General features: G+C 41.0%; 1 protein-coding gene across 12 annotated transcripts in view; it reads right to left on the bottom strand.

The window, feature by feature from the left end:
* Window positions 1-4,132: 4,132 nt before the first annotated feature.
* Window positions 4,133-22,752, bottom strand: part of ambra1a (autophagy/beclin-1 regulator 1a) — a 115,082-nt gene continuing 96,462 nt past the window's right edge. For 7 of the 12 annotated variants that reach the window (XM_029124808.2, XM_010899376.4, XM_010899383.4 and 4 more), the window contains 2 exons: window positions 10,619-10,753; window positions 4,133-7,993 (listed from right to left, as the gene is read on the bottom strand). In XM_029124808.2, coding sequence (XP_028980641.2) covers window positions 7,368-7,993; window positions 10,619-10,753 — 761 coding nt within the window. In that variant the 3' untranslated portion in view covers window positions 4,133-7,367. The remainder of the gene's footprint in view (window positions 7,994-10,618; window positions 10,754-22,752) is intronic. The other 5 variants (XM_010899377.4, XM_010899380.4, XM_010899378.4 and 2 more) reach the window with 2 other exon arrangements.

Genomic DNA, 22,752 nt, shown 5'->3' with positions numbered 1-22,752 from the left:
TTTGTGCTGAAGGCCTTGCTTCATTGCAGAGTAAGGAGAGTTGAAAATCGAGACATTTGTCCTCCGGAGCAAATCTAGCCAAGATGTTCTGCTTGTTCAACCAGAAAGTATTTTTCAGCACCTACACGACTGGAGAACCACAATTCAGCTTAAAGGCACACAACCTAATACAAAGCAACCTAGTCCGTCACGAACCCCAGGAGGTGCTAAGCAAGTTTGTATCACTACATGCAACGCAGACAGGCCTGGAGAACTCTTAACCGCAATGACACAGCTGTAGTACTGCAAGGCAGTGACTTACTAAATATTTATTTTAAATTCCAAGGCTAGAGATAGAACAATGTATTGGTGATAATATTGAATGATAATTTGTCTTTAACATAGACAGCATTTACTTAAAAAGGGAGGGGGGGGGTTACAACATTCTGCCCACACCTCTACTGAAAAGTGATCAAACATGCCACAGCACCATCCTTTAGAAACTGTCATGGCCCAGCTCCAACATCATTTGGTGTTTTCTTTTCTTACCATAACGTTACCGAACAGTGGACTTCAACCCAGCTGGAATGAATATATTATGTTGTGCGCAACCTTTTGATAAATTTGTGTCATCCTTCCCCTGCAATGTTGATAAATGATGTACCTGGGAAAGTTACTGGCTGATAAACTGTAGAGAATTTCATGTAGAAGCAATGGAAAGCCAGAACAGTTGACATACAGTTGAAGTTGGAAGTTTACATACACCTTAGCCAAATACATTTTCTGACATTTAATCATAGTAAAAATTCCCAGCACGGCCTTTATATTGTTTGACTTGGGTCAAACGTTTCGAGCAGAATTCCACAAGCTTCCCACAATAAATAGTGTGCATTTTGGCCCGTTCCTCCTGACAGAACTGGTGTAACAGAGTCAGGTTTCTATGCATCCTTGCTTACACACATCTTTTCAGTCCTGCCCACAAAATGTTCAAAAGGATTGAGGTCAGCGCTTTGTGATAGCCACTCCAATGGCTTGACTTTGTTGTCCTTAAGCCATTTTGCCACAACTTTGGAAGTATACCGATTTGAGACCAAGCTTTAACTTCCGAACTGATGTCTTGAGATGTTGCTTCAATATATCCACATAGGTTTCCTTCCTCATGATGCCATCTATTTTGTGAAGTGCACCAGTCCCTCTTGCAACAAAGCACCCCCACAACGTGATGCTGCCACCACCGTGCTTCCGGTTAGGATTGTGTTCTTTGGCTTGCAAGCCTCCCCCTTTTTCTTCCAAACATAACGATGGTCATTATGGTCATCATTTTATTGGAAGTTTTGGAGCAGTGGCTTCTTCCTTACTGAGCGGCCTTTCAAGATATGTCGATACAGGACTCGGTTTACCGTTTACTTTACTTTGATACTTTTATACTGGTTTCCTCCAGCATCTTCACAAGGTCCTTTGTTGTTCTGGGATTGATTTGCACTTTTTTCAAAAAAAAAAAATTAATCTCTGGGAGACAGAATATGTCTCCTTCCTGAGCGGTATGACAGTTGCGTGGTCCCATGGTGTTTATGCTATTGTTTGTACAGATGAACGTGGTACCTTCAGGCATTTGATGAACCATATTTGTAGAGGTCTACAGTTTTTTTTCCTGAGGTCTTGGCTGATTTCTTTCGATTTTCACATGATGTCAAGCAAAGAGGCACTGAGTTTGAAAATAGGCCTTGAAAATCAGCCACAGGTACACCTCCAATTGACATAATTCTTGTCTATTAGCCTATCAGAAACTTCTAAGGCCTTGCAATTTGGGACATTTCCAAGCTGTTTAATGGCACAGTCAACTTAGTATGTAAACTTCTGACCCACTGGAATTGTGATATAGTGAATTATAGGTGAAATAATCTGTCTGTAAACAATTGTTGGTAAAATTACTTGTGTTATGCACAAAGTAGATTGCTAACATTAATCGTTTGTTATCGTTTGTTAACATTAAATCTGCGAGTGGTTGAAAAATGAGTTTGAATGACTTCAACCTAAGTGTATGTCTGACGCCAATTAGGTTTTTCACTCTACCTTAACATGGCAGTGAGTTTAATTTGACCGGTTCCTCACACACATTCAATGAGGATGGGCCTGCACAGGCAATGCCCTGATTCCTACTGCCTTTGCTGCAACAAGTGTCACTCGCTCAGCATTGTCTGTTTTCTGCTCGTCCACCATCACATCAGCATCCTCCTGCTTGACTCTGCTTTTGTTCTGGGTGGTGGTGTTGGTGGTGGGGGGGGGGTGGTAAACAGCATAGATAGCGGGAGAGCGGAAATAGATGAGCTTATCTAACAAAACGCTGTATGGGCACGAAGTTGGGTACCGTAAGTGGTGACTGCTGTTTTACTCACTGTTTTTCACCCACTTGAAACCCAGCAGGACTGCAGCCCACATGGCATCCATATTAAGCCTTACTGTTCCATTTTCCTTCACCCTCTCCATCTCACACAACAGTCATCATGGAGCCACTGTTAAGCGGCTGCCTTCTGTTTAAAACACATAATTTCCATTATTCTACCACTGAACAACAGGGCAACGGATTGCCTCTTCATATAAAGAAACTAACAGCAAATGGGTGAAAAGGGAACAGTCAATTCCAAAAGTTCAGAAAGCCAAAACAATGTGAGAATAAAGAGGGAAACAAAAGAAACTGCGTCAGCTGTCTGCTCCAGTTTTCCAAAGGGGAGGGGATGTTTTCAGGAGCAGTCTGACAGATCTGGGTTAGCCTGAACCATTTTGATGCCTGACGGATCTCTTAGTTTGTCTGTCTCAAACACAAACCAATCCCACCCCATTCTGCTCCCACCAAGTTCATACCCCAACTCAAGAACTAATACAGTACTGAGCCTCCTGTCTTGCTTTTCGAAGGGTCTCTGGGTAGAAGTTGCTGTAAAAATATGTAATTCATTGTTGTATAAAATTACAATTGCATTGTTTGGTACAGACCACACAAATTAAGGCTTATACAACTAGCATATATTCATACAAATACAATTTCCAGACCGGACGGATGATGTGATTTAACATTTAACATTTACCATAACCTTACAAAAGTCATTAAAATCCATAATGTCACTGGTTAATTGAAGACATGTGAATGATCAGTATTACAGTACAAGAAAACACTAGAAAGATAGACATTCCATAGGAGGATAAAATATTTACAATGATATTTTAAAATGAAAACATTTGAATAACCGAGAACAAGGGGCCATACCCGAAAACATTTTAATTCGAGGTTATGTATTATCAGTCATTTAACTGTCAACTTCCCAAACAGTCCTTTTACATACTGTATATTTGCTGGTTTAACATTGTGCTAACGACAGCAGGTGACTGATAATGATTTTGTAACAACCTTCATCCACTGCCTATCAAAGATTTTGTATTTTTCCCACCCAAACCAGCGTCATTATTTAATAGGTCAGGTTTGCCTTTATAAGCGTAGAATAAGACCTCGGGTTGTACCAGTACACGTTTGTAACCCCTACTTCTGGTTGGTTCGCCCACATACCTGTGGGACTTAATACATTTTCAAATACTTTTGAAAATAGCTAGCTATGCTGTGTTGAATGGCTCTTTATACATTTGATTGAGCTAGAAAAAATAATTACGCTATTCTGTTTAAAACTTTTAAAAACTTACTCAGGGAGGAATTTCAAGTTGAGCAGTATTGTGTGATATCAAAGCAGTAGAGACTTTGAAAAAACAATAACAATGTTGCCACTGACAAAAACAGTCTATGTAGCTCCACAAACCTGCAGCAGTGTTAGCACCGGGGGCAGTGTTAGCACCGGGGGGCACCGGGGGCAGTGTGGGCACCGGGGGCATTGTTAGCACCGGGGGTCACCGGGGGCAGTGTGAGCACCGGGGGCACCGGGGGCAGTGTGAGCACCGGGGGCAGTGTGAGCACCGGGGGGCACCGGGGGCAGTGTGAGCACCGGGGGGCACCGGGGGCAGGGTGAGCACCGGGGGCACCGGGGGCAGTGTGAGCACAGGGGGGCACCGGGGGCAGTGTGAGCACCGGGGGGCACCGGGGGCAGTGTGAGCACCGGGGGCACCGTGGGCAGTGTGAGCACCGGGGGCAGTGTGAGTACCGGGGGCAGTGTGAGTACCGGGGGCAGTGTGAGCACCGGGGGCAGTGTGAGTACCGCGGGCACCGGGGGCAGTGTGAGCACCGGGGGCAGCAGGACCACCTTAGGTCACTAAAAGACAAGGTTAAAATGAGTTTCATTTTACACATATTCACATTGACATAATTTAGCAGACACTCTTAAACAGAGTGAATATCAATAGTGAGTGCATGTCTCCTATATCCATGTGCTTTTAGAGAAATCATGTCTAGATAAGAGGTTCTCCAATTAGTTTGTGCTATATAAAATACATCTGTGTTTTTCTGAGAAAAAATCCACATAATATCAGTCACTTTCAATGCAACCAAAAGTCTCCAAGAATGACTGTGTGATTTTGTTGGAGGCAAAGCCAGACCAAGTGCATTGGAGTAGAAATAATTTTGACAGTAGCCTACGAGCAAGTGGTCTTTCCTACAGCAAGTGGATGCACTTTTCAGACAGAGCTCAGATCAGAGCACACAGCCCTGTGCGCACACATTTGTGGATATTCTCATCCAGTCAGCAAGTTATTAGACTAGTTATAAACGATGTATTGATTAGTAAATGGTACTGCTTTCAACAGAAGTAAAACAAAATGGGCCTTCATTTAAATCCACGTAAAAAGCTTAAAGGGGGGTTGTATTTTGAGTCAGGCTTGATTAGCCTACATTGTCTAATTCTTTAAATTATATTTACTTTGCTAGAGCCAAATCCAAATGCCGTTAACATACAGTATAAATATTGACATTTTGGGTAATCAATTCTCAATATTGAGAAAAAATGTATTTAACAAAACTGCAAATTCACAGTTTAAGACTGCCCAAACAGAAATAATTTATGGACTTCACAACTACTACTGCCAGGTGGTATACAGCATTAAGTAGCCATATACAGCGCCAGAAAATGTAACTCTTCTGTTCCTTACTCAAAACTTTCCTTATCAACTTTTTTGGAAAGGAAAGAAAAAGGTGCAGTGGTCTCTTCATTTTTTCCGGAGCTGTATTTCTGGGGTATAGAAATCTGACGAGGGACACTTAAATCCAAAATTGTACAGTGGTTTCTGAGACTCCTATCCCTGAGCATGTGTGCCAAATGTTATCAGTTAATCAAACCGACCCAGAGATTTCATTATGAGCCAGTTAAAATCTGGTTCCAACGTCTGGTGGATTTCAGTGTTCTTATGTTGAGTATTGACAGTGTTTGCAACACAGCAAGACAAATCAAGATTTCAAAATCAGGCAACTGGTATATAAAGATACAATGCGTGACATGGGTACGAATGAACAGATATAGATCCCCAATAACTGTAGTCCTCTCCCCAAAATGACAGATGAAGTGGATGATTTTAAATGCATGAGTGTAGGTTACAGAGCCTAATAAATGCATTGGCATATAATAATGTACATGACTAAACTTAGAACTTAAACATTTCTAATGTTCACAAGTATGACCCCAGTCCACCACATGACTAAGAGGAAGTATGTTTTTGTTCAACTTTTTTTTCAAAGTTTTGTTTTTACCAAGTTGGTATTTCATTTTCTATAACAATTAGCATTTTAAAATATAAATAAATTCAACAGATACACAACCACTGTATTCCTTTGAGACAGACTGTGTCAGGCAACTGGGCCAACTGTGAATTGTTGTCAATGTGGCTGAGAGATAAGTAAATCGGTTGGTAATAAAACAACTTAATTTTCATACCCAAAGATACCAAATAGCAACCGACAAAGCAAGGAGCTGCAATTTCAAATAAAACCCTTTCATTTCAATATCAAAAACCCCAACTTACTATGAACATGTAAAATGGAAATTACTGCTACAACAATTTTAAATAGGAGAGTCTTGACAAAGCTTTTCAAATCACACAAAGTCCATTGAAACCTAAAGAGCACGGCTCATGTGGTGACTCAGAATGCTGTTTGCATCACCCCTGTGCACCTCCAACTGCTTTTCTGTCACAACAACACAATCCCCCAAGGCATTGAAGCGGCTAGTTGGAGGCAAACTGGGCATTTTAAAGACAGCCTTCTGAATGTACAAAGCAACAGCTCTTTTTTAAATTCCATGTAACCTTAGATGACAAGGCTCATCAAACCAAAGTGGGTGTTGAAGGCATCGTACTGTTTAAAGATAATGACCACAAGTCATGGCATGACAACCTGACAGCGTAGAAGAGTAAAAATGCTTCACTTAAAATGCTTTTACAATTGGCACAAACATTTGAGTGTTTCCAAACAAGTTTGGAAGAGGCTGTGCATCTGGGACTTATAAGCTACATGCTGATTTAACATGTGTATTGAACCCTGCCATTACTAAATCAAGCATTTAAAGTATATTAGAAAATGGCTATGGTATTCTCTGGAAAACCTATTGTTGCAACATTTTGTATTTCCATTCTACTCCTCGTATTGCTACACTCACATGCAGTACAAGAGATTTTACATTTTCTTGGTTCCAAAACATTTGCAAACTATTCTAATCAATAATTACCATAACAGAAAATATTACAAGCCAAGGTCCTTTTGTTAATCAAATAGTTTTTCGGTTTGTTGGTAAAATGCAGAACTGTATGAAAAACTGTATGAAAAAGCTACCTACATGTTTCAGTGTTGTATGCACACTGTTGTAGTCCTGCCTGCCTGAATTCTCATAAGGCTTTGTTTTATAATTACAAAGGGTAAAATAGAACCTCTAAAACTGAATAAATTAAAATGCATATACACAAGATAAAACATATCAATATTCCACAATCCAATTTTACCAATGTTTATAAAATGTGCTTCAACTCAGTATAGCGTATCAGCTTCTTGTTGGTACTGAACTAAGGGGCATGGTTTGTAAACGTGCATCAATGAAAGTCGATTGTGGTCACAGGTGCCACTGAGCTTAACCTTGATTGTAAATGAGCAATTCAGGTCCATGCCTCCGACAGAATGGTCAAATGGTAGCATTGGACCTTGCACTCTAATGGGAAAATGACAAGTCCCAGATCAAGGTCAGAGTACAGAAAGGAACTCCACATCAAAGACCGAGACCAACCCTAACCGTAGGGAGAACACGAGGCTCATTCGGTCTACTGTAGAACAGAAAACAGCACAGGCAAGGGATGTGTGGTGTAAGCCTCATTTCATTAATGGGATTGAAGCCTCCAGCATAACCAGAAGCCTATGAAATAAGACTAGAACAAGGAGTCAACTTAGTAGAATCAGACTGATATGGAAAGCACATCTATGGACTGTATGGGTCACCATTATAACCGGCACTGTAGTTGCGGATAGGGGAGGTGACAGGGGAGAGCGTCGGAGAAGTGGAAGCGGAGGATGATGAAGGGGACGAGTGTAGCTCTAGATCTACCCCATCTCCATGTCCTGCACCCTCAAACACATTGTCTGTGTCCATTGGGGTCCCATCAGGCACCGCATCCACCCCTGTGGGCCCCTGAGGGCTGAGATCAGAGGAGATGGTGATGTACTGGGAGGGAAGTGGTGCTATGGTCCGGTCCTGGCCTTCAGAGGCGTCTAACAGGATGGCTGAGCTGCTATTCTCACCCAGCCGCACACTGTGGTTCGTCAGAATACGGGAGCCGGGCTCTGTGAAGGCCAGGCTGCCACGACGGGGAGAGAGGCACGTCCTACCACCAATACGGCTCTGGCCTGCCCCCTGGGTGCAGCTGCCCACGGCCTGAGCTTCTGCTCCTGTCTGGGAGCCGCGGTGGATGCGGTGTCTGACGATGATGTCGTTTCCAAAGCAGCCCATGGAGGCCAAGCTGGTGCTCCGCTCCCTCTGGACCACTGCAGTCATCCCGCCCTCGGTGATCAGTCTGCAAATCCGTGCCAGGGCATCCTCCCCGCTGCCTGGGCAAGAGTGGGACAAGACACAGAGAACGTAGTAGCACAGATTACTAGAACGGTTTTCAGTAGGTACTAGTTGCTGGAGAGATAAGAGCTCACTTAGTTAAGAGCTCAGTTCCTTTCCCATTTCCTCAAAGTATACAGCAAACACGTCGAATGTTAAACTTGCCGAACATTTGCCTGTGTTTAACTATGTACAATATAAGAAGAAAAAAAGCCTCCCTTTGAGAAGCATGTCCTCTGCTCAGCAGTTGAGAAGCTGCCTCCATTATTTTAAGAACACACCAGAAAAACAATTTGAGGTAAGGTTGAAGTGGCAGGTCTTAGAAATGCAACTGGCAAGCATGACATGCTTGGTTGGGCCTTTTTCACTGTGATTCGGCATGGCATGGTGAGATCTGCATTAGCTGTGGCGCTAGCGCTAATGAAGTCTGCATTACCTGACAGTGGGAGAATAGGAAGTCTAATGCCTTCGTGTCCAACTAGCCCTGATAACTCCACTCCCAAAACTGCATTACCAAAGTCTGCTCCACCATCCAGTCATTATTGTAATAACACTTACTTTTATCATATTAGGCAGGCAACTGCTGCTGTCCTGAGTAAAACTTAACCCAATCACCTGCTGAGGGGAAAGAAAAGGCCACAAGCTAGAAAAACACAAGGCCACATCTGGGACAAGGTGTAGCCAAAGAAATCTTTGAAACTCGACAGTCAAGTGTGTGTGCTGTGTGTACTGGAACAAGAGTGGAGAATGAACATAGAAAGACAGTGCCTCTGTGTTAATACCATCTGTTCCGTATTTTGTTTTATTTGGCTTTGTCAAAACATCCATGGCGGTTTATACAGAAATCTATTCTTGATATTCCTTGTCTAGAAAAGGCAACTGTATGAGGATTACAGAGCCAATGTCTGCAGCCTGAATTTGTCTGCAATCATACTTGACTAATGTGATGCAGAGAATGAAAGTGAGAGTCAGTAGGCAGCCTCACTCATGATGCACAGAGAAGCCAGACTGACAGATCCCAGGATTCTGAGTGTTATCTGTCAGTCAGGAACTCTTGTGACTTTAGAAACAAAGTCAGAATGTCATCTGTACTCAAAACAAAGCTACAGTGTGAAGCACACAGTGAACCACAACAAGAGCAATACAATACTGAGGCAACCCTGCAGGTTTAGCATCCAAACCTTCAGGCGTTCCAGATATGGCCTCGGTACAGCACAGTTTATTCTCCACTGCACTCTCCTTCTACAAAAAAACAGACACACCTGCACTGAGGTTAGGCTGGGTACTTCCAGTGTTGGAATACCAAAGGTTTCAATTTGGAAGAGGAAGCGCAGACTGTGTTTTAGTTCTTCATTTGAATTGGGCTCTGAGCAGCTTGTGTGGCTGGCAAATGTGATATCACACCGCCTTCAATATTATGAGATGAAGATGAAACATTCAAGGGAGTGTCCTATGAAATTTGTAATAAGTTAGCCTTCCCAGTTGTCAATGAGCACTGCCCTTCTTTGCAATGCTTTCCATTGCAAGCTCAATGTATACAGTCAACTGTATAAAAACACACTGGTCAAAACATCACATTTTTTCCCTGTTTTTATTGAAATCCACACAGTTTAAAGCCTTAATGTACTCTGAAATTAAAGCATAGAATATAAAATTTGAGACAAAGAAATCATGGAATCGTTTTGTTTAACAAAATGTAAAAGTTACTCCTTAAAGTAGCCACCTTTTGCAGACTTACAGTAACAGCCGAACACACACGTGGCATTCTTTCTACGATGTAAATCAAATATTTTCCGGAAAGTTCTTCCCAACACCTATGCAGAAGTTCCCATGAATGTTTTGCACTTGTTGCTTTGCTTTCACCCTTTTTCCCAGTTCATCCCAAATCAGTTTGATGGGTTTTTTTTTTTTTGACCAACTGATCGATTTACTAGCTGAGGCAAAATCTGCCAACATTTGTTATAAACAGTCCTAAAATTCTTCATTATTTTCTGTTTGCTGGTGACAGAGGAGATTGCATTGCACAAATCCACCCCACAGATTTCAACACCCAAATTACAAACAATAGTGGTCCATAGGATCTTGTGTAGCTCATTTTGTAATAGCATGGGGCATTCAAAGCCAGAGCTGTGGGTTTGATTTCCACAGAGGGCCAGAATGAAAATGTATGCATTTACTGTAAGTTGCTTTGGATAATTAATTCAATGTGAATGTATAGATCATATTCACCAGAGTGTAAAAAATATGCATGTGCATAAACTGGTAAAATGTGATAATCCCAGCTGTAATAAATGCTCTGCTGCACCTACATGGGAAAGGACATTTGTGGAACTAATGAATGGAGGAATATGAGGTAGGGGAGTAAGCATGCCTTCCCCTATTTCCTCCTTCCCAGAGCTGAGAAAATGGTGATAAGCTCCAAACTCATTTATCAAAGCCCAACAGACAACCAGCCTCTCAGACTGACTGGTCTTGCTAATGAAGTGCTGGCAGGATTTGTTTTTTTACCAATTCACCTGGAGCCATTTACGCTGGGATATCACAATGGCATGAGTGCTAGTTGTATTGGAGATACGATTCAACGTTGCGCATCGGACATGCTCGCAAGTCTTTGATGGGGTTACCAGGGTTAACTGCAGCCGGGCTGGCCTCGGCAGTGGCCTCGGTTGACTCTCCATCCTCTGGCAGGGCATGCACTGGCGTCTCAGGTAGGGTCTCTGTGCTGCTGCCTGGAGGAAGATCATGTGGGTGTCCACCAACTGGGTGAGGAGGAAAATAAACAGAGAACATGTTCAAATCTTAGGGGGAAAAGGCACATTTACTTACACTTTAGAAAACATGCATATCATAATGACAACAAAACAAGTTCATGTTTATCACGTAAAAAGAAAATTAAGTCATATCACACACTTTTAGCAAGGTAAACAGTTAAAAACAAAAGCTTTGCAATTACAAAAGGTCAACGAAGTGTACCTGAAATGTATACAAATAGTATACTGATCCTATATAATGTGCTTTGCAGAAATATAGATTAAGTCTGAATGAGTAAATAGAATTTATACAGGAATATGCTTTCTAAATTCAATAGTGCAGTATTTAGACGCTCCATCTGTGAGCTGGAGAGATGAAAGCCTGAATTGAACGGCTGCTGTCTACCACAAGTGTAAATAAAAAGTAACCTCTGCCATTTGTAAAACTGGAATAGGAACAGCTTCTCCTGTATGGGTTCTTTCATGCATCCAAAATGCTGGATATCTGATTGTGACATCAAAAGTGAGAATTGGATGAGTAACCATTTTCGCCCTTAAATCCAATCAAACCGGTGACTGACAAGACTAGGGGATTACTACAACGTGCGTGGCATCAGGAAACAGGATAAGACCTGTCACTGGGTGCCATTCTTCTTGCAGACCGTTTGACAGCACAAGGCCAGAGGCTGCATGAGTAGTACTCCCTGTGTCAGTCACCTGTTAACTGCTGTACCTTTTTAGAGTGGACATTTTCCCCACAGCATGAGAGGTACAAATCCATTTACAGTTTTCCTTGATAAAAGGATGTTTTCAGTGATGGATTACACAGATATGTCTTAGTGGCATGTCCTTGTTAATAAGATGACAGTTAAGAATTGGTTGGTTAGCTGCACAGAAATAAATAATGCACAGTACATTACCAAAACTGTTTGTGGGGATTATGTTGTGTGTTATACCAGAGAGCTACATGCGTAGTGAGAGGGATAATTCCCTCAAGAATCTGTCCACTTAAGCAGTTACTTAATTACTAAATAGGTGAGGAGTTTATGGGTTCAAGGAGAGTGGCAAATTTAGTCAAGATCAAAATTAATTGCTATGTGGCTTATTTGATCTTTGTGAAGTACTGTGATTGTTAGGGTTGGTATGAACGTACAGTCATAAAGCGGGATGCGGGTAACCCCAAATACTTCATATCGGGGTTGTCATTATTTAAATTTTAAACAGTCTGTGCATATGCATCAGGCTCAGTCCATTAAATACAGGGAATATTCATCAAATATATATGCAGTTCCAGTCAAATGTTTGGAAACACCTACCCATTCAAGGGTATTTCTTTTGTTTAACTATTTTCCACATTGTAGATTAATAATTAATACATAAAATATAAAATAACACATATGGAATCATCCAGTAAGCAAAAAAGTGTTAAAAAGATCAACATACATTTCAAATTGTAAATTCTTCTAAGTAGCCACACCTTGATGATAGCTTTGTACAGCATTTGCATTCTCTCAACCAGATTCATGAGGTATAGTTAGGAGGAATTGTCAGGAGGTAGAAACTTTTGACAGGTACTGTATATATATATATATAAAATTGATTCTAATAGTGAGCAGTATTCACCAATCTGAAGACAGGAATAGTCAGGAGGTACATTTTTTCCTCAATGAAGTCTGACATCTGATCTTGACAACCAATTTAGTTAATAACCCAGAACCATTATTTGTGAATATATAGAGAAGAAAGTCAAATAGATTCAGGAAGGAACGAAAAAATAAAGGAAGAACCCCAATACTGCCAAGTTCCAAGTGTGCATGGGGGTGTGCAACTGTTGTTGCTAGAATTCCCCCAGCTTACATATGGAGATTGCATTGTACACATTTCTCTATTTAGTTCACTTAACTAGGTCCTATGCAAGCATGATAAACATTTGCCACTGCACGTTCTGTCCATACAGCAATCATGCAACATTAAAGCTTGTAGGTCAGCTAATGTTTGGTGGTGTGTCATCCAATGTTTCCAGCTAGCTACTGGCTAACATTAGTTCAGCATCAGCTCAGTTGAGGGTTGCGGGAGTTTTGAGCAGAGGATCACATGGGATCAGGACTCCTGTGGTTCCTGTGCAGAAAAATTATGTATATTTCAGAGTAAAAAAGCCTTTTTTCAGGGAACAAGTAATGGGTTAACAATAGGAAGTAGTATAATGCCATCATGATGTTGAGAAAAAGGCAATTGAGGAAGACAGACCATTATAACCCTTAATAGTGTAGGTCTTTCCTTTAGAGAAATAGCAAAGACAGCCATCTAGGTGTCAGTGACTACAGTTTCCTGCACCATCAAAAGGCACTTTAAAACTGGGGGAAACTCTGGCAGGAAGAGGTCTGGCAGACCCAAAATCACAACAAAATCAGAAAACAAGTTTGAGAATCAACATCTTGTGTGATAGGCAGCTCATACAGTTAGTTCTGGAAATAATTGGACACTGACAAGTTTAGTTATTTTGGTTGTTCACCTAAATATATTCAAGTTACAGTTAAATAATGAATATGGGGTTAAACAGTCTCTCAGCTTTAATTTGAGGGTATTCACATCCAAATTGGAAGAAGGGTTTAAGAATTACAGCTCTTTAATATGCAGCCCTTTCATTTTCAAAAAGTAATTGGACAATTGACTCAAAAGCTGTTTCATGGACAGGTGCGGGCTATTCCTTCGTTATTTCTTCATCAATTAAGCAGGTAAAAGGTCTGGAGTTGATTCCAGATGTGGCATTCGCAAGTGGCCAAATCAACAGTTTTTATACATTCTGAGAAAAAAAGAACACACAGGTGAGCTCTGCAACACTAAAAGGCCTGGACGTCCATGGAAAACAACAGTGGTGGTTGATCGTAGGATCCTTTCCATGGTAAAGAAAAACCCCTTCACAACAACCAAGTGAAGAACAGTCTCCAGGAGGTGGGCATAACATTATCCAAGTCGACCATAGAGAAGAGTTCACAAGAGCTAACACAGAGGGTTCACCACAAGGTGCAAACCATTCATAAGCCTCAAGAATAGAAAGGCCAAATGAGATCTAAAAAAGTCAGCCCAGTTCTGGAACAGCATTCTTTGGACAGATGAAACTAAGATCAACCTGTACCAGAATGATTGGAAGAAAAAGGTATGGAGAAGGCTTGGAATGGCTTATGATCCAAAGCATGCCAAATCATCCGTAAAACACGTGGGGGCAGTGTGATGGCATGGGCATGCGTAGCTTCCAATGCCACTGGGTCAGTAGTGTTTATTGATGATGTGACAGAAGACAGAAGCAGCCAGATTAATTCTGAAGTGTATAGGGATATATTGTCTGCTCAGATTCAGCAAAGCCAATTCGGCGCTTCCCTATACAGATGGACAATGACCCAAAACATACTGCGAAAGCAACCTAGGAGTTTAACTGAGTCTACCACCTGATCAAGCATGCATTTGACTTGCTGAAGACAAAACTTAAGGCAGAAAGACCCACGAACAAACTACAACTGAAGACAGCTGCATTAAAGGCCTGGCAAAGCATCACATAGGAGGAAATCCAGCATTTGTAGATGTCCATGCGCTCCAGACTTCAAGCAGTCATTGCCTGCAAAGCATTCTCAACAAAGTATTAAAAATGTATAACATTTGATTTATGATTGTGCTAATTTGTCCAATTAAATTTGAGCCCCTAACATAAGGGGACTGTGTATGAAAAATGGTTGCAATATCTTTAACGTTTCATACAATATTTTTGTCCAACCGCTGAAAATCTGCAATTCAATTGCATTACGGTTGTTTCATTTCAAATCCATTGTGGTGGGGTACAGAGTCAAAATTATTCAAGTACAGCTTAACACTGGTCGGAGTAACCAGTTCTCAGTTTCCACTATAAAGACTTTGAGCTGCAGGTTTCACAAGTCGAGTGTCAGTTCAAAAGCCATTGCTAAGATGGCAAAAGAGAGGCTTGCCTGGGCCATGAACCATCGCCAGTGGACTACTGAAGACTCAAAGGTCTGACGGACTAATTTCTGGGAACTTCTGCAAGTGTTGGGAAGAACTTTCCAAACAATATGATTTCCATTGTAGAAAGTATGTAAGAGTGTGTTCAGGTGTAATGTCTGCAAAAAGTGGTTACTTTGATGAGTAAAAAATTTAGATTACATTTTGTTAAACAAAACAATTCCAGGATTTATTTTTTGTCTCAAATTGTCTATTTGTTCTACGCTTTAATTTCAGGAGTACAGTAAGACATTTAACTGTGTTCATTCAAATAAAAAAGTAAAAATGTAGCTGTTCTAAAATCTTGGACCTGTAAGGCATATTACATTTGTACAATAAATATATTTTGCCTGATAATAGTTTGTAAGATGGCGATCATCCCACTCAAGCATTTTATACTTTATTTTTAATGGAAAACGTGATTGGTAGATGCAAAGTGCCGAGTTGTAACAGCAGGGTCTTTTCAAAATCAACAGTAACAATATCGGTATTGACTGGTCAGGAACATAACCATCTGGATCGGTATCATACCACTGAAACTAAGATAATGGTTCACCCAAGAGAGTTTAAACAACCTTAAAGGACCTAAAAGTCACAGCATGTAAAAGTTTTGGATGCAGATATTTACCAAAATCTTCATTGATCAGGAAACCAAAAGTAGCTTGAATCAACAAGCAATAGAGCAAGCACTGTCACTTTGAAAGTCAGTTAAAACCTTATTTTTCACAGGTTGTTGCTGTAAATAATTGTGTTCGCTGTCAATAGTCAAATATGCAGGTTTTACGCTTCCTATTGTATGCATATAAATAAATAAATCCAGTATCTTTCCCCTAGGCATTTCAATTGTTTTGGTTGAGTTCCAATGATATCTTTTCTGCATCAATGGTCCTGGATATCCTCTATTGCTTTTGCAAAGTATAATATCTTGCCAATTCTCCATATCCCCATTGAATAGCGTGAGGCACTTTTTAAATCATTATCATGTGGAGTAATATGGTGTCTGCTTTATTGCTCTGCCATGCGTCATCTCCCAAGCGTGGCACATAAATACAGGTGTTGAGGAAAAGTTCAGTAGGCACTCATCTTCTATGGGCAAATCAGAGGACTAGAGCTAAATCTTCTCCATAGTCTCCCTGACTCACTCTCAAGGGAGAAATTATCATTTGGCTTAATAATGCGGCAATGGCACTCCAGCTTCATCACTGTCCAGCCAAATTGACGGGGACTGATTCACGTGACCCCAGTGGAACATTAAGGCTCTCAGAAGTGTCACTACCTTAATGACAGCAGGTGGGAAGTGTCACCTTGTGTTTAATACTCTCCTGTACACACAAAACACTGTGAGATTGGCTGGTTGGCAGGGACTCCATAAACTGGAGCTTGGCAAAAGCCATTTTGACAGCGGGGTTGGTGTAATGGTGCTTGTTTGCTTTTTTCAGGGGATCCTTCAATTTAGAGGGCTTTAAGGAACATGATGAATCAGAACTACTTGAACAAAAATTACACATTTACAGCATGAATCAGCAGTTCAAACATTAATGAAACCCTGTCCCAGTTTATGGAAAAAGGTAGGGATGTGGCAGGAGAAATAAGAACTATGGAATTCATAGACAGAACTAATAAAATGGCCTGAAACATGTTTTGAGGCAGTAGAGAAAAAAAAGCTGATATATTTGGGTCCTGACAATAACTTAAGAATGCCTCATGAGCATAGTCTAACTGTTGTAACCATGCTCATGAGGCATTTGTATGTTACTGCCTTCAAGACACAAAGAATAAATACCATAAATGCATACGTCCAAAAAACGTATGTAGCAACATAAGATTGCCCTTTTAAGCTGTAGAAAAGTGACAGTGAGTTACTTGGCAGGGGTCATGAAGTATTCTTTGAGCAAGGTGGTCCTTCATCCACAATGGCTGAACAGCCAATGCATGGATAGTGTACAGTAGACGTGCAATCATTCTATAATTGTAAAATGTATTCATCTTCTCACAACAGTGCTGCGAATCTGTTTCAAATGAACACATGTCGAGTAATGTTTGAATACAACTGGCTGAACAAGAGGATGGCCCGGGGATTGGAGGCGCGTTGCCAATGCCTTCACTCTCCATCGGCAACACTCCCATCAGCCATGCACTGGAGAGGGCGGCTGAAGAGTCACTTACGGCATCACAGCGGTCGAGAGGCTGATTAGTCAAACCAGCCTGCCCACAGTACGTGGCTAGATGACTCAGATCCAAATGATACGTAAATAGAACTTCCTGTTGAACCAGGCCCATTGCATAACAGTGCAAAGGCAGATCACAAACGCAACAGCAACGTTTTCTATACATTGGATCGTTAAGCAACTATTTGACCTGCAGTCAATTACCAGCCACACAAATAATGGTAAATGAATTAATGTTTTAATGATTAAAAACCTTTCGTATAATGTTTTTTTTTTAATAGTATTACTAGACATCCTGATATTGGTCCGAGGTCTGGTTAGTGACAGATTAAACAGCGATAATGTCATCTTATTGCCAAGTTGAAGTAAATGAAATCAGTCCATAAATTAGTAAAAACATATATACTACCGTTCAAAAGTTCGGGGTCACTTGTGTTTGTTCACTAATCCAAGTTCATCATTTTAAAAAGCTATGTAATCATTAGAAAACCCTTTGGCAATTATGTTAGGCTGAAAACAGTTGAAGAAATAGATTGAAGAAGCAATAAAACTGACCTTCTTTAGACAAGATGAGTATCTGGAGACACATCAGTTCAATTACAGACTCAAAATGGTCAGAAACAAAGAACTTTCTTCTGAAAGTCATCAGTCTATTCTGGTCTTGAGAAATGAAGGCTAGTCCATGCAAGAAATGGCCAAGAAACTGAAGATTGAGTAAGCTAAGAAAGAACTCAATGTGAGTAAGCTAAGCTAAAGCTATATCTCAGACTGGCCAATAAAAAGAAAAGATTATGATGGACAAAGAACACAGACAATGTACAGAGGAAGATAGGAAAACCAGAAAAGGAACCAGGCAAGCCTAGTTCAGCCAGCCTGCAATTAGAAAGGATGAATGTTGATGTCCCTGGCTGGTTTGGATCCGCGGTTTTCTATGTGGCAGACTGTGTCTTTAACAATTTTAACAGCGGGAATGCAACTTTTACATTAGCCATTATATTTTTGCTGAAATAGCGAGGACAACAGAACGTTTATTAACCGGGACTAGTGTACTCTTGAACAAAGATAACTGTAGATGGCTTCCTAATAGGAAAAAAATGACTCCAATCACTCCATGGCTGGTTCATTTCTTTAGAAAACTATAAAACAAAAAAAAATATATAAACGTGTCACGTAATACAATTACTCTTTTAAATATGAGATTCATGGCATTACAGAGCGTATGTATATTGTTCTGTTGTGTGATGGCTGAAAAGCACCAAGTGGATAAATATTTCTGGGAGACAAAAATTTAATGTGTTGAAAGGGAATCGAACCCAGGTCAAAATATTGAAGGGCAGGTAATGCCACAAGACCACAGAGGTTCTTGGTAGTCAGTCCACTGACATGGGTAACAGGCTGTTTATTAATGGAACTAAAGTGTACTTTTGTACAAAGATTACTGTAGATGGTTGTCCATACAATAACAGTTTAATAGCTAACCACTACACTAGGTGAACTACGAGGAAATCGAAAGCATTGGCTGAATCACAAATCGCATTCTACATACTATGTACTACAAGTACGTACTTTGTGGATGATGGTGAAGTACGTACTGGTTTGTATGTAGTGAGCTAGTATGCCAGTATTGGGACCTATTGGGACATACTACGAAAATTGCATCTTGACATTAGATCATTTTGTCACGCATTAATATCACACCAAGTTTGAATATTCAGCTAGACACCATTAAGCATTGTGTTAAACTGACTAACGTTCCTTATTACGTTTACTTCCACCACAAATAGCATCTATGAACTGTATGGCTTTTATTAGCCAGTAATAGGACTACTAGTACCTACTTACTACTAAGAATAGTCATAAGAATTGAGCAATTGCTAGTGAGACTGAAGATGAATGTCACGTCCTGGCTATGCCCCTAGCCATCTCTGCACTGGTCTGGGGCCATCGTCAGGACAGGACAGAGGGTGGTGCCTTTAGCCACCTCTAATCCTTTTGGTCTCCCAATTGGAGGCAGGTGTAGATCGTTGCCTCCAACTGGGGACCCTATTTATGTTGTGTGTGTGGCCACACCCGGTGTGGTTCATTTTGTGTGGATGCCCTACATCACTGGTTGCTGCTGCTGTTTTGTTTCTGTTTCATTAAAACCATGGATTGCTTTTACCATTTTGACTCCGCATCTGTGTCCTACCACAACCGTGACAGAATGAACCACCAACAAGAGACACCGCAGAGATGGACGGTAGGGAAACTTCTTGGTTGGCCAGACAGCGAAACTGGAGGAGGAGAACCCCTACCGTCCCCCGCTGCACACCTGGCCAGCCCAGCACCGACCCCGGAGGAGACGCCGATGGAGGCGATGGAACCAATCCACCGTGAGTCAGCCCCAATCACTTTTGGGGGGGTGCTATGGGGGCAGGCGGAGGATCCCGAGGATGACGAGCCCTTGCCGCTGCTGCTCACATAGGGGGTGTTAGAGGTGCCCCAGGTAGGCCCGGTGCCAGCTCCAAGATGTTGGGCAATGCCTCATGCAGGGCCTGAAAAGGCCCTCCTGGCCGTCGGAAGGTGCGAGGACTGGCCCTGTTTCCACGACCCACCGTACCAGTTCTCACCGAGAACTTGGGGAATAACATCTACCCAGGTCCCTGAGGCACCAGTGGCAGCCAGCACAGAGGCAAAGCAGCCAGCCAGCCTCCTCCTCGCCCTGTGCCAGCACCAAGGAGAATGCAGAGACAAAAGGTTTGCTTGTTATTGCCTAGCTCGCTTGCTTCTTGAGATAACACCACTCTGTCTTATATGATGGCCCCAGAACAGATCGGAATGTGTCCTTAATTGATAGCGGGTCTATTCTTTAGGACTAGTTTTGTTATCCTTAGGTCAGTAAACCAACCCCCATGCCTTTAGTTTTAGGATATAACCCAGAGCTGGGTTCAGGGAAGCGCTCCTGCATTTTCCTCTCTTCTGCTTGCATCTTTGCTCTCCAGAGAACTTTTATCTTTGATACTTTAATTGTAATACTCTTTATATATTAATTTCTCTTAATTTTAACACTTCTGTTCCTCACTTAAAACCTTCCTTTTTGACTTTTTTGGAAAGGAATGCAGTGGTCTCTTAATTTTTTCTGGAGCTATAGATGAAGATAACTATTTCGTCAAGTGAAAAGTCCTGGAAACCCGTCCTCTTTCACTGTGCAAGGGGTTGTGAACTATTGGCTATTACCCCAAAAAGCATCCACGGATGCGTATACCGAAAATCCACCAGAAATATTCAGTCATTTGGTAAGAAACATTTGCTCTTGGCCAGCTCTGCATACATGGTCCGGCAACAGTGTTATGGACAGACAAACCTACGTTTAAGGTATACCTTGTAAACAGTGCTTGATTGGGTCCAATTTCCTCAAATAAAAGGACAATAACCCACAGCTCCAAACTATATAAGAAGTCCCCATCAAGCCAATCCAACTTGTGGGAGGTTCTTCAGGAAGCATGGGGTGAAATATCTTCAGATTATCTCAACAAACTGACAAGTAGAATGTCAAAGATCTGTAAAGCTGTAATTGCTGCAAATGGAGAATTCTTTGATGAAAGCAAAGTTATTATTTCTAGCCTTGACTGTATTTCCTTCAAACTCATTTAATGTATGTTGCCATGGAAAACAAGGACATTTCTAAATGACCCCACATTTTTGAATAGTAGTGTCAATTTAACAAAACACAAATCAGGGTTTAAGTCAGTTATTTTGTGAACGGATATCAGCTTCTTTTATATTCAAACTAGTTGAACAAAAGGGAAGTTCAAACAAACGTACGCCCAACCCACTTTAGCGAGTTCTTGCTTGCAGTTGCAGCTTTTTAGCAGTGTGCTTTTTTCAGTCTTTTGTGTGCTCTGAGTATTGAGATATAAAAACGCTTTATAATTGTGCAACATTTCAAAATCCAGTTGCAGGAAAAACACTGTCTTGAAATCATCCACTGCAAATGCTGAAGATAGCATGTAGAAAACATTATTTTGGAAAGTGTTGTGAAGGATTGCTGACGATAACATCAACATGTGTTAGGACTGACATTTTTACATGAGTCATTTAGCAGACACTTTTATTCAGAGCGACTTACAGGAGCAATTAGGGTTGGCTGTGTTGCTTGAAGACAGACCAAAATATTTTTCACCTTCCTTGCTTAAAGATTCGATATAGAAACCATTTGTTTACTGATCAGATTGTCTGTTCTATAAGCACTCAGAAAACAAACCTGTATTAATATGCATTCACTAAACAATAGCTTAAATGTAGGCTAATGTGGATTGAGGGAGCAATGAGGTGATTGTCAGTCTTTCGCCCCCCAAGGAGCACATTGTACATTGTTTTGGTTGAGTTTGATTGATCTTGTTACTGTGTACTGATCTATGGATATAAAAAAGAATAATCTGGAAACCTATTTTCACAGTAGACAGTCATAACAACTGCCTAAATGTCAAACAAAATACTTGAAAGGACAGGACATAGTTGTCTCGGTAGTATAATTGTCTGTTAATGTTCTTTATTATGTTGTGTTGTATGTTTTGAGTGTCCTAAGACCTTGGGAAAGCAATGGATTTTAATGTTATATTTAAATGTAGTTTTCCCTTTGTACTGTACATGTTCTTCTGAGATTAAAACACCTTTGATGTTTTGTGCGGACCCAAGGAAAAGAAGCTGCTGATTTCATAGTTTATGGTAATAAATATTAATCCTAGTATGAGGTTTAGGCAACACATAAATGTACCCAAAACCATCCAGTTGTCATGTTATAGCTAGATTAAACAATGTATTAAATAATTCCATTTAATCATTCACACTCCACTGACTGTTCAATGTCAATAATTTGGCTACAAATTTTTTTTGCAACAATATTTTGGAGGGGCTGGTTCAATCTACTGAAACATGAGCTAGAGCCATTTACTGAAACATGGGGCAATGCCATTTGGTAAAAAATGGGCCGATGCAGTCTACTGAAACAGGGCTGGTGCCATCGGAGTTCAGAATAACTGCAGTATGTTGCAATTTGTGTCTAAAATATCACAGTTGACTGCAATTACAGCAGTTTTACAACAGTTCCAAAACTGTTCTATTTTGTAAGGGGTGATCAGTTACATTGCTCATGTAGATTTTTACTGACTACATGTTTTCAAATAACCCAGTCAACACCTGATTGGGGTTTGGTACCTCCAAACTTTTAGGGGAAACGTAACAAATACGGAATTTGCAAACATCAAATCCATGTCCCGCTGAGAAAATTGCTCGCATTAGATATAGATAATATCAAAACTGAACTACAGATATGAGTACGGTAATAGAGGTAAAATACTCAAGTGTTTTTTGTAGGGACAACAACCCCTACTTAGAAGAAAAATCGGCACGTTCAGCATTAAGTAGCAGTCAACTACTGAAGAGGCGGCGGTGAGTATGAGCAATCAGCATATCTGGGTGCCTGACTGCGGGACACCTGTCCGGAGAGTACTCTCCCAGCTCAACCTGGATAAGAACCACAGCAGACGGAAAATATGCAAGTGAGATAAGAACCACTTGGTTCCGTAGAGTTAGCACACATGCATACAGTGGCTTTGTATTCCCATGCTAGGCTATAATCATTATACCAGTCATCAGTGCACTAACCACAATAACAGCAGCAACAGAGCAGAAGCCCAGACAAACGTGGAGTCTCCCATACGATTGGAGGAGAGGTGAAAGGGCTTTGATTGCAAAGGCCTGGAATGAACAGCTTGTTTATTTGTATTCCTTTTTTTCACCGGGAGCTTATTGTTTCAATCATTCATTTGTGATGTGTATAATGGACGTGCG

The sequence above is a fragment of the Esox lucius genome, chromosome 2 (assembly GCF_011004845.1).
Source record: "Esox lucius isolate fEsoLuc1 chromosome 2, fEsoLuc1.pri, whole genome shotgun sequence".
In the NCBI taxonomy this organism is placed as follows: domain Eukaryota; kingdom Metazoa; phylum Chordata; class Actinopteri; order Esociformes; family Esocidae; genus Esox; species Esox lucius.
The sequence above is the reverse complement of the archived record's forward strand: the minus strand, read 5'-3'. Positions and strand labels throughout refer to the sequence as shown.